The sequence below is a fragment of the Musca autumnalis genome, unplaced genomic scaffold (assembly GCF_047663935.1).
Source record: "Musca autumnalis isolate F117 unplaced genomic scaffold, ASM4766393v1 scaffold_1, whole genome shotgun sequence".
NCBI classification, from domain to species: Eukaryota; Metazoa; Arthropoda; class Insecta; order Diptera; family Muscidae; genus Musca; species Musca autumnalis.
The window spans coordinates 78,126,462-78,139,963 of NW_027411644.1; the positions used below are offsets into that span (position 1 = coordinate 78,126,462).

Consider the following 13,502-nt stretch of genomic DNA (forward strand, 5'->3'; position numbering starts at 1 on the left):
ATCAAATTGAGATATGTTACAAAATGTTGCAAACATATATTTGTTTGGACCCAAACATATTATGTTTGGATCCAAACATATATTTGTTTGCAACCGGTCCCAAACATATATTTGTTTGGATCCAAACATATTTCTAACATAAATTTTTCTGCGTGTAAAGACTCCCTTCAGCTCGTCTATAAAGACTCTCTTCACCTCGTCTATAGAGACACTCTTCAGCTCGTCTATAAAGACTCCCGTCAGCTTGTCTATAAAGACTCCCTTCAGCTCGTCTATAAAGACTCCCTTCAGCTCGTCTATAAAGACTCCCTTCAGCTCGTCTATAAAGACTCCCTTCAGCACGTCTATAAAGACTCCCTTCAGCACGTCTATAAAGACTCCCTTCAGCTCGTCTATAAAGACTCCCTTCAGCTCATCTATAAAGACTTCCTTCAGCTCGTCTATAAAGACTCCCTTCAGCTCGTCTATAAAGACTCCCTTCAGCTCGTCTATAAAGACTCCCTTCAGCTCGTCTATAAAGGCATCCTTCATCTCGCCTATAAGACTCCCTTCGGCTTGTCTAAAAAGATTCCCATCAGCTCGTCTATAAAGATTCCCTTCAGCCCGTCTAAAAAGACTCCCATCACCTCGTCTATAAAGACTCTCTTCAGCTCGTTTATAAAGACTCTCTTCAGCTCGTCTATAAAGACTCTCTTTAGCTCGTCTATAAAGACTCCCGTCAGCTTGTCTATAAAGACTCCCTTCAGCTTGTCTGTAAAGACTCCCTTCAGCTCGTCTATAAAGACTCCCTTCAGCTCGTCTATAAAGACTCCCTTCAGCTCGTCTATAAAGACTCCCTTCAGCTCGTCTATAAAGACTCCCTTCAGCTCGTCTATAAAGACTCCCTTCAGCTCGTCTATAAAGACTCCCTTCAGCTCGTCTATAAAGACTCCCTTCAGCTCGTCTATAAAGACTCCCTTCAGCTCGTCTATAAAGACTCCCTTCAGCTCGTCTATAAAGACTCCCTTCAGCTCGTCTATAAAGACTCCCTTCAGCTCGTCTATAAAGACTCCCTTCAGCTCGTCTATAAAGACTCCCTTCAGCTCGTCTATAAAGACTCCCTTCAGCTCGTCTATAAAGACTCCCTTCAGCTCGTCTATAAAGACTCCCTTCTTCTCGTCTATAAAGACACCCTTCAGCTCGTCTATAAAGACTCCCTTCAGCTCGTCTATAAAGACCCCCTTCAGCTCGTCTATAAAGACCCCATTCAGCTCGTCTACAAAGACTCCCTTCAGCTCGTCTACAAAGACTCCCTTCAGCTCGTCTATAAAGACTCCCTTCAGCTCGTCTATAAAGACTCCCGTCAGCTTGTCTATAAAGACTCCCTTCAGCTCGTCTATAAAGACTCCCTTCAGCTCGTCTATAAAGACTCCCTTCAGCTCGTCTATAAAGACTCCCTTCAGCTCGTCTATAAAGACTCCCTTCAGCTCGTCTATAAAGACTCCCTTCAGCTCGTCTATAAAGACTCCCTTCGGCTCGTCTATAAAGACACCCTTCAGCTCGTCTATAAAGACCCCCTTCAGCTCGTCTATAAAGACCCCATTCAGCTCCTCTACAAAGACTCCCTTCAGTTCGTCTATAAAGACTCCCTTCAGCTCGTCTATAAAGACTCCCTTCAGCTCGTCTATAAATACTCCTTTCAGCTCTTTTATAAATACTCCTTTCAGATCGTCTGTAAAGACTCCCTTCAGCTCGTCTATAAAGACTCCCTTCATCTCGTCCATAAAGTCTTCCTTCGTCTCGTCCATAATGTCTCCCTTCAGCTCGTCTATAAGGACTACCTTCAGCTCGTCTATAAAGACTCCCTTTAGCTCGTCTTTAAAGACTCCCTTCAGCTCGTCTATAAAGACTCCCTTCAGCTCGTCTATAAAGACTCCCTTCAGCTCGTCTATAAAGACTCCCTTCAGCTCGTCTATAAAGACTCCCTTCAGCTCGTCAAAAAGACTCCCTTCAGCTCGTCCATAAAGACTCCCTTCAGCTCGTCTATAAATGCATCCTTCTGCTCGTCTATAAAGACTCCCTTTAGCTCGTTTATTAATTTTTATAACCTATCCCAACATAATAATATTAATAAATTACTTCTAACATACAAATTGTCATGCCTTCAAAAGACTAATCTTTTTACAAAAACACTAAATCTCCCTCGGCGGAAGTACTTGTTAATGCACAAAAATAAACATGAAAAAAAAAGTGACGCCCATTTTCCCTTTACTTTATTTATCCTCATCAATTCGAACGCCTCTTTTATTTCAATCACTGCACTTATAATTCGATAATTAGCCATTCAAGTGATGTGCTCTTAATAAAGAATTTTGACGCCTCGATTTTTTTCTCTCCCTTCCTTCTTTTTTTCATTAAAAAGAAAATGCATTTCGTTGCTCTAGATTATCATGTCTAAACACTTCAAATAATTGGATAAATGTATTGGTTGAGGATCGATCACAAAAGAAAGAAAATTTAAAAATCTCAGCACACTCAGTCTGTGAAAAATATTTCCCTACATAAAAGCCGCAAGTGTTCCACAAATCACGTGCGTAAAATGTTTATTCTATTGTGGCACACACAGGCATTAAATCTTCTATGTTTTGCCCGCATCAATAATAGTTTAGATATTCAGTTTCCGCATAGTCATGAAGAGAAGGGGTGGGGAAAGGAAATGTAGATTCCTTTGTAATTTATAAGAAGAATATTTTGTTTTGTGTGTTTGAAGGTTCGTTTTTTTGTAAGACTTGCCAGTATATCTTCTTTGTTGTAAGACATTGATTAGGGATTCGTAAGTAAGTGCTAACCGTGCTTCATTTGAATGTCTATTCGTTTTGTGGGTCTTCCTTTTTTCATTCATCCAATTTCTAAAATATCAAATTAGTTCTTCATTGATATTCTTTTGATTGGAACACGTGTTCCATTAAAAAAATATTTTGATATCTTGAAAAAGTGCACGATTTTTTTGAAAGTATTTTATATCCGGTAGTTCTATGTTCTATTTTTGTGGTATTTGATATTTTAGAAGCGGAAATAGAAATTTAATCCTTTTTTCGTTTCTTATTTCGAATTGAAAGTAGTTCGTATAAGTTAGGATATTACCATATTATCCGAATGCTTAGGACTTTTATCAATATTGGAATTCTAGTCAAGAATAGAGGAAAAGACATAAATACAACAAGTGGCCTGTTCCCGTACTTTATAAAGTGGTAAAAGTCGTAAATGTTGTAAAAGTCGTAAACGATTTTCATATAAATTTTGTGTACGGGAACGCAAAATGTGTAAAAGTGGTAAAAATTGTAAAAACTTTTTAGTTCTGGAACAGAGCTAAAATAAGGCATTTTTTGCTATCATTCTTCAGTGAATGGCTTTTAAATTTTAAAATAATGTAATTTTACCATATGGTAAAATAACATTTTTTTCTTTTATACGTTTTGTACGTATTTAACCGAATTTAACGATCCAATTGACATGGAATTCTTCTGGAATATATCCTTGAATTCATACCCAGCAAAATTTGACGGAAGGAGTTCTTTGCGATGACGTGATTTCATGTCATCTTTTGCATTGGTTCAAAGGAAGTCGTGCAAGATCCGATCTTTTCATTAGGATTTGAACCAATGCAAAGGAAGTCGTGAAAGATCCGATCTTTTCATCAGCATTTGTACCCATTCCATCGATCCAATAGAGATGATGTTTGTGTTTTTATTTACACACCTGTTTATTTTCATTTTGGTATGTTCCAGTACTGCAAAAATCTACTAATTTTTACTATTTTTTCCGATAACATAAATGAAAAATTGTTATCGTAGTAAAAATAAGTAGATTATTGCAGTTTCTGGAACAGACCAAAGTTGTTAGAACTGTCGTCGTGATGTTGTCTCACATTTCCTGCATATCAAACAACTAAAACTTCTAAACAATTGGTATTATATGAAGTCCCAACCATCGAGCTAAAAATAGAATCGGACTGCACACATTGCTATTTTAAAAGTTCTCTTGTCTGTTCTAAATCTGACATAGAATGAAATCAATCAAATCTCGCTTCTTGGAATTTGAAAAAAAAGTCCGAAACGAAAAGGAACAAGAATTTGAAAATAAAGAAGAAACTACTTTTGAAAAGAAACAATAAAAAATAAATTAATTAAGCATAAATGGAATTTTCCATAAAAATCTTTCCTCCCCGTTCGTTACATTTTGTTCTTAGAGATCCCTAAAGCAAGCCGGGTTGTAGATCCCTACATATTTCCGTCACTAAACAAAAGAGTATAAATTACCAAAATGTTGTTATAAAATAACAAAATTATAAAATAAAAGTAATTTACGAAATAAAAATACTTAAAGGAGTGCATTTAGAGTCCATGTTGAAATCTGAACTGGTGATGGGAAGATAATTGAAAAAACCTTTTGTAAGATGAAAGAATATCAGTTGCGGAGAACGGAGGAAGTAATCTTTTGCGTTGCAGCGGTGGTGATTACATTGCAATTTTGGATGTAAACTTTTGAAAAACTAAACTGATAAATTAATTGTAGCTATTTCATGAATTCGTTTGAAATAATAAAGAGTTTTGTTTTTCATGAAAACCATATTTCAATACAGCATTTCCATTTTCCAAACAAGACTTGAAAATTTCATGCCAAGGGGTTGGTGAAATGACATGCCAAAGCATTGGTTAAAATGACATGTCAAATCATTGGTGGAAATGACATGCCAAAGCATTGATGGAAATGACATGTCAACGCATTGGTTAAAATGAAATGCTTAGGATCCAGAAAAGAACGTCATCTTTTGGGGTCCACGCTCATATAAAATTCATCGATGAAGATGCTAAAAAGATGACATGCTAGATCACTTGCACCCATGATTGAATGTCATCTTTGGCATCGAACATTTTGCTGGGATAAATTTCGTTTCTGATACTATTACATGAAATGTTCCTCCTAGATTGAGATTTTAAATTACCTGCAACCTGCATTGTTTCTGTTAAGGGTAATGTTTCTATACATTGTTTCATAAACATTTTTATGTTGCATGCATTTAGTCTTAACTTCACATTGTAATGATAATCTATACTTATAAAAGAGTTGAGTAATGATGACTGTCTCACTGACTGACTGATAATCAACACCCAGGCTAAATGGCTAAAGCTAGAATCTTGAAATTTTGGGTGAGGGTCACTCTTGGTACGAAGGGGTCAGATAAGGCTGGGTTTTTGGAAATTCGTCCTATAAGTGTACTAAAAGTTACTAAATTTGGTACTAATTGAATATTTTGAACGGTTATAGCTAGAATCTTGAAATTTGGTATGGGAATCAAGGTTGGGATGTGGTGTTGATATTAGGAAATGGAAACCTGAAATTTGGAATTAAGATTACGAGTACTGTTGGAGTGTAAGGTTGATATATGGGGGTAGTTTTAGAAATTCGTACATATGTGTACGAAAAGTGCTAAATGGTACTAAATTTTGTACTATTTTGACTTGTGTGAATGCATAGAGATGGAATCGTGAAATTTGGAATTAAAACAAGTAAAAAAGTATCAGTCGGCTTTGCCGACAGAGATATACCCTCAGCCTGTATATATTGAAACAATTTTTTCTCCTAAAATGTATGTATTTAGGGGGTTTTAAAAATGTTGGGCGTTTGAACCGACAAAAATTTTGATTATGATTAAAGACCAAGAGTTTTGCGGAGGAGATACTAAAAGGAATGGATCGACATTGACCATTATGGAAGCGGATCTCCAGCCACTACATATGGTGCCTATAGGGTTTTTACACCCTTCGGGCTGTTTTCTCAAGAAGTATGGAGTTGCCCCTGAAAAAAACTTTTACCATCGTAATTGAGACAGCGAATGCAAGTTGCTTCAACAGAAATAAAAGTGATTCGATATCAGGTCTTAAAGTGAACTTATCCGAAATTTTGTGTGGGAGGTACCGGATGGAGTAGACAAATATAGTCCATATTTGAACCTGATCTATATCAGGAAGATATATTAGGATGTGTAAAGTATGGTCCTATTCGGCCACTCCCTTCAAGAGTTATCGTACGAACAATTTTTCTGAACATTATTGAACTTTTTTGGGGGAGGTACCTGAAGGAGTGGACCGATATGGCTTATCTTCGAATTTATACTATGTTTGGACAAAATATTACTAAGGCTAAATGTTGGACCGAATCGGCAGATCCGTTCTAGAGTTATCTTGCGCTCCAACCACCTCACACGGTGACATTGGGGTTTTTTGCAACTTTCATGCTATTTTCTCAGGAAGTATGGACTTGCCCCTAATGAAACTTGTACCGTCGTATTGGGTGCAGTGAATACAAGTTGCTAAAATAAAAATCAAAGCGATTCGAGAGATGGCCCTAAACTGAACTTTTCCGAAATTTTGTGTGGGAGGTACCCAAAGGAGTGGACCGATTGAGTCCATATTGAAACCTTATCTAAGTCTGGTACACATTTCAGGATGTGCAAAGTATGGACCAAATCGGTTACTCCTTTCAAGAGTTATCGTGCGCACAAATTTTCCGAACATTTTCGAACTTTTGTGTGGGAGGTACCGGAAGGAGTGGACCGATATAACCCATCTTCGAACTTAAACTAAGTTTGGGCAAAATATTACGAAAGCCAAAATTTGAACCGAATCGGTTCATCCGTTCGAGAGTTATCGTGCGCTCCAGCCAGCCAGACAGACAGACAGACGGACGGACATTGCTAAATCGACTCCAAATTGTCTGAAACACATTTCGTCCAAACATACTTGGGGTCTAAAACCATTATTTCGATGAGGCACATTTTGCCCGTATGAAAGTGTTTATACCCTCGTTAGCATAAATGCTGAGGGTATAATTACTGTTGGAGTGTAGGATTAAGGTAGATTCGGAAATTAGTACTTATATTTATGAAAAGTACAAAATGGTACTAAAATTGGTACAATATGGATTTGGGTGAACAGATGGAACAGGAGTACTGAGATATGGAATTATGATTATTGTCGAAGTGTAGGGCTCAGATAGTTTTGGAAAATCGTACTTATGGGTACGGAAAGTACTAAATCGTACCAAATTTGGTACAATTTGGATTTGGGTGAACAGATGGCCCTGGAATCCTGAAATAGAGCTGGAATCCTGAAATTTGGAATAAAGATTACTGTTGGAGTGTAGGATTGAGGTAGTTTTGAACATTCGTCCTTATGAGTGCGGAAAGTACTAAATTTGGTACAATTTGGATATGGGTGAACGGATAGTGCTGGAATCCTGAGATTTGGAATTAATAGTACGGTTACACTAGAGTTTTTTGCCGGGTTAACCCACTTCGATAGGATTTATTTGACTTTTGCGCTATGGAATTGACATTTGAAATCCAAAACCCACTGGGTTAAACCGGTTAAGTGCAACCGGGGTATAAGATTACTGTTATAATTTGGCATTATCAGTGTAGGGTTGATATATGTGGTTGTCGAAATACGTACCATAAGTATACGAAAACTACTAAATGGTACTCAATTTGTTATTGGGTGTAGGGACATAGCGGGTGTGTAACGTTGGTATATGGGGTGGTTCAAGAAGAAGAAAAGTATCAAATCAGTCTAATTTTCGTATTGGGTGTATGTTGGTATGTAGCTTTAAGATATGCAGATTACTTTGGAAATGCCTACTATGAAACGTACTGAATGGTACAGACTTTGTTACAACTTCTTATTGTGTAAAGGGGTTAGCAGGAATTTCGATTTATTGGGAGGAGGTTTCGGAAATTCATACTTATGTATTTATATGTAAAGTACTATAATTGGTTTTGGGGGAACTGATGGAGTTGGAAATGAGAATCGCTGTTAGTATATTGGGTTGATATAAGAAGGTAATTTTTTGTAGGTTATACCTTGGTGTACGAAAAGTACTAAATTGGGTACTATTTTGGTATTGCATGAACTATAATATAAGACGTTTTTGGAAATGCGTACAAGTTCTGAAATTTGGTATGATGGCAGAAATCGTATAGGAAATACCTACTATAAAGCTACGAAAAGGTACTAAATGGTACTAAAATTTGTCTTGGGTGTATTTTTAGAGGAATGTTTTACCTTCTAAGACAGAAATTTCTTAAGTAAATTACCTCAAAAAATGTGGCTCGTTGTTGATGTGTAAGGGTAAGGATACGGCTGATTTTTTTTTTTTGGAAATCGATTTAAAGTTATACGGACAGAACTTAAATAAAAATAATTAATTAATTAAAATTGGTATTAGTACACATTAAATATTGTTTATTTGTCTTTTATATCCTTTCTGCATACGAAGTAGCGGGCACTTTGTTAGTAATTGTATAAATAAAGAAGATGGCATATTCTAGGATTTATTATTTATGCATTTATTTTTCTCTTTTTTTCAGGTAATTTTCTACGATTCAGATTGGAATCCCACCGTCGATCAGCAGGCTATGGACCGTGCACATCGCTTGGGTCAAACTAAACAAGTCACCGTATATCGCTTGATATGCAAGGGTACGATTGAAGAGCGTATTTTACAGAGAGCCCGAGAGAAGAGTGAGGTAAGTTATATTTTTAAATCACACATATGATATGTCATATAGGGTATTTTAAATTAATTTCCCTCAAAAATATAGTTCTATGTGTACATACCATATCCGTGAGTACACTGCGATTCATATTAGACATCACTTTTAGTACCGTTGAAATGTGACATTTTCTGGGTATTCTGTATTCATGTGTATTTCATTGCACTTCAGTGGCAACCGACCAATGTTATCTGTTAACAAGTAAAAATGTGTCAGTCGACTTTGCCGACAGAGATAACCCTCACTTACTTACTTACTTAGTTGGCCCATTACAGAACATTTGTTCTATAGACCGAACTAAGAAAAGATCTCCATTCCTCTCTGTTTTTCGCTTGACTTTTGTGAATACCGCGCCTTTCCATTTCTTCATCCACTTGTTTGCTCCATCGAAGCTTAGGCCTGCCGATTCTGCGTGCACCGCCATGTGGCATGTATTCATACGCCTTTTTAGCGGGTTCATCATCGCTCATTCTCATGATATGGCCTAGCCAACGCAATCGTTGCATCTCGATACGTTTAACTATATGCATGTCTTTGTATAGCTTATATAGCTCGTGGTTCATACGACGTCGATATTCACCGTCAACGCAAATCGGCCCGTAGATCTTTCGAAGAATTTTCCTCTCAAACACACCAAGCACTGCCTTATCTGCTTGCGCAAGTACCCATGCTTCGGAGCCATACATTAGCACGGGTAGTATCAGCGTTTTGTATAGTGTTATTTTTGTTTGACGAGATGTGGCTTTGTTTTTAAATTGCTTACTTAATCCATAGTAGCATCTGTTGGCCAATACAATTCTTCTTCTTATTTCACAACTGATGTTGTTTGTTGTGTTTATGGCAGTGCCGAGGTAGACGAAGTCTTTAACTACCTCAAAATTGTAGGTACCAACTTCTACGGTTGGTCCGAGCTCTATGGACGCTTTGCGCGTCGACACCATCAATTTGGTCTTTTCGCCGTTTACCGCCAGACCCACTTTCGCAGATTCTGCTTCGACCTTCCTAAAGGTATCAGTTACTTCCTTTACTGATCGTCCCATGATGTCTATGTCATCAGCATAGGCAAGTAACATGTGGCTATTGGTGTAAATTGTGCCATTTCTTTTGACATTTGCATCTCGTATTACCTTTTCCAGCAAAATGTTGAACAGGTCACACGAAAGGCTGTCTCCTTGTCTGAAACCTCTTTTGGTACAAAATTCTTCGGAGAGGTTCTTTCCAATTTTAACTGAGGACCTAGTATCAGTTAAAGTCATCTTACAAAGCCGGATGAGCTTTGCGGGGATACCAAATTCAGACATTGCGTGAAATACCTTTGATCGGAGGGGACTGTCGAATGCTGCTTTATAATCGACAAAAAGGTGAAATATGTCGATCTGCATCTCTTGGGTCTTCTCTAGGATTTGCCGCAGGGTAAATATCTGGTCAATGGTGGACTTGCCAGGTCTAAAGCCACATTGGTATGGTCCAATTATTTCGTTGACCATTGGCTTTAGTCGTTCGCACAATATCCCTGACACTATCTTATAGGCAATAGGGAGAAGACTTATGCCCCTATAGTTTGAGCATACAGTCTTATCTCCTTTCTTGTGGACGGGACATAGGATGCTCAGGTTCCAATCATCGGGTACGCGTTTTTCCTGCCAGATGGTGCTAACTAGCTGATGCATACACCTTATCAGCGCGTCGCCTCCGGTTTTAAACAGCTCGGCTGGTAAGCCATCGGCTCCTGCTGCTTTATTATTCTTCAGCCGGTTGATTGCTGTTTTTACCTCATCTTGGCCGGGCGGTATACATTCTATACCATCTTCTGGGATTGGATCTGTGGTATCATCGTCTTCGCTACTATTGGATACCAGCAGATTGGAGAAATGTTCCTTCCATATCCTGAGCACGCTATCTGTATCTGTTACCAGATTACCTTGCTGGTCTCTACAGGAGGATGTGCCTGTACCAAAGCCATCTGTTTGATGTTTCACTCTTTGGTAGAATTTTCGGACTTCATTCTGTCTCCTGTACATCTCGATTTTTTCACACTCCCGCTTATCCATTTCTCTCTTTTTCTTGCGGAAAAGCCGTTTCTCTTCTCTCCTTTTCTCCCGATATCTCTCTCGTGCGCTACGCGTTGCTACTGATTGTAAAGTAGCTCTATATGCCGCATTTTTCTCTTCGGTAGCAGCACGACACTCCTGGTCATACCATGAATTCCTTTGTGGAGGTCTCTGGAATCCAAGTGTGGATTTTGCGGCTGTTTGCATGGAGTGGGCAATATGCTGCCATTGTGTTGTTATGTTATCGGGACAAGGAGTGCTCGCGTTAAGCAATTGGGCTAGTTGAGTGGAATATGCTGTGGCTATCTGTTGTGTTTGCAGCTTATCGATGTCCAACTTCCGCGTTGAGTCTGTTCGTGCTTTATTTGCAACGTTTAGACGGGTACGTACCTTTGCTGCAACAAGGTAGTGGTCCGAATCAATGTTTGCGCCTCGGAACGATCGTACATCCAACACGCTGGATGAATGTCTTCCATCTATTACAACATGATCAATTTGATTACTTGTTCTTTGATCTGGAGACAGCCAGGTGCCCTTATGAATATCGAGATGATTAAATCTGGTACTGCTAACTACCATGTTTTTTGCAGCTGCAAAGTCTATCAGCCTCATACCATTGTCAGATGTTTCACTATGGAGACTGAATTTCCCGACTGTTGGGCCAAAGATATTCTCCTTTCCAATTTTGGCATTAAAATCGCCTAGAATGATTTTAATGTCATGGGCAGGGCAACGGTCATATGTTTCTTCTAAGCGCTCGTAAAATATATCTTTGGTCTGTTCGTCCTTTTCTTCAGTGGGAGCATGAGCACAAATAAAGCTGATGTTGAAGAATTTAGCTTTTATTCGAATTGCAACAAGTCTTTCATTCACTGGGGTGAAGCTGGATACCAGATGTTTCAGTCTCCGACTAACTACGAATCCGCAACCAAATTCATGCTTTACGTCATGGCAGCTATAATACAGTGCGTCACCTTTAGGTGTTGTTGTGACGCCTTTCCCAATCCATCGTATTTCCTGTATGGCAGTAATATCGGCCTTGTACTTTTCAAGTACGTCTGCCAATGCGAAGACTGCACCTTCTCTATAAAGAGTGCGAACATTCCAGGTGCAGATTCGCAGATCATGGTCCTTAAAACGTTTGCGGGGTTCGTCAACTTTAGAGGGGTTTGTTTTTCTTTTCTTTCGTTTTTTCATAGTAGGATGTTTTTTCTAACCCGACGCCCAAACGCAAGTTTTTAACGTTCTTATGGGTGAACGCGCGGCACATGTTAGCTCACTACCTTTAACGGGTGTTAAAGGCAGTTCCCCAGGTGACACCACGGGGAGGTCAGTGTCCACTTGAGATGAAAGAGGGACCAAGATAGATCCTGGGCTTTGCCATGTTAAAGCCAGTCAAGACCATTGCTTGGTATCATTCATCCCCTACGTCACCCGAGATAACCCTCAGCCTATGTGAATTTAAGTTTCATCTACGGACACATCAAATGTATTTACGGTCTTTTCAGAATTTTGTCGCCCTTTTTTGGACATTTGAGCTTGCCGACAAAAATGTGGATTAGGATTAAAGTTCAAAAGTGTTGCGGAGGAGGTACTAAAAGGAATGAACCGGCATGGTCCTCGATAGATATCGTGTCCACTAGTCATTTCAGTGGGTCATCGTATAACTTTTGATCCACGGAAAACATAATATCGCTTGGAACAGGACCACAACGAACAATAGACCCTATATTTAAACACAAATGTTGAACTTTTGTGGTGGAGGTACTCTAAGGAGAGGCCTGATATGGGCCATTTTAGAAGTTTAACTACATTTGGATAAAATATTAGGTATGGTTTCGAGTCAAACCGGTACGAAAAAAAACTCTGCCGTGGGAACATAGTTGTTGTTGCAGCTACTACACATGCATTCGTTCTTTCGCTCTGCTTCCAACTCCAAGTTCAAAAATGACGCCATCTGCATAAGATTTGTCCATAATGAAACAGGTGTGTTCGCTTAACTGGACAGTTGAATACGTGCAGCGTATCATGCGGACCGTTTTTGCATATTGGATAGATGTTCGGTGTTACGTCAACAATCCTGACACAGTAGAAAGTTGCAGCAAAACAACTCTCCTTTGTCGAGGTAGCTGTTGTTCAGCCGCTGCCACGGGATTTCTACGATATCCTCTTATAGTCCCGTGACTGCATCATTATGAGTAATACAATTCATGTTTGGACCTATCTCTGTAGATCATGAAGGTCCACTAGATTATAGTTTAGATGGTGATTTTGCCTATAGCAAATAGGGAGATGATCTGACTTAAGGAAAATGACAAAAACGATTCGACACATTTCCTTAAACTACAATTTTGCGAACAATTTTGTAATTTAGTGTGGGAGGTACACAAAGGAGTGAACTGACAGTACATATTCGGACCTGATCTATGTTTGGAAGAAATATTACGAAGTGCAAAGTTTGGACCAAATCGATTACTCGTTTCGATAGTTATCGTGCGCATGAAATTATAGAAAATTGTATGCCCTGTTTTGAGGTTCTATTCAATGCTTGTCCCATATTGAGCGTCTTCGAACTATGTTCGACAAAATAATACGAGGTAGAAAAAAGTTAAACCAAATCGGGTACTCTCTCGATGAATTAATTTTTTTAAAGCTTCAGGGTAATTGTCTCTATGAACTGGCCCAGAAAAAATTATGCCGTCGTAATATGGACAACGAGGACTGTTTGAAGTAAACATTTCAAAACAATCCGAGACCTCATCTTATATTCGACTCTAGCGAAACATTTTGAAATTATTATTGCCACAGAATTTCTTCACAAACAATTGTTCCAAACTTCCAATTTTTGGTATAGCCCC

The 13,502-nt window shown here is 38.7% G+C and overlaps 1 protein-coding gene across 1 annotated transcript in view; it reads left to right on the plus strand.

Moving 5' to 3' along the window:
* The window catches only part of Ino80 (chromatin-remodeling ATPase INO80), a 252,596-nt gene that overhangs the window by 91,472 nt on the left and 147,622 nt on the right, over positions 1–13,502 (plus strand). Inside the window, exon 10 of the mRNA XM_073982434.1 lies at positions 8,408–8,566. Coding sequence (XP_073838535.1) covers positions 8,408–8,566 — 159 coding nt within the window. The remainder of the gene's footprint in view (positions 1–8,407; positions 8,567–13,502) is intronic.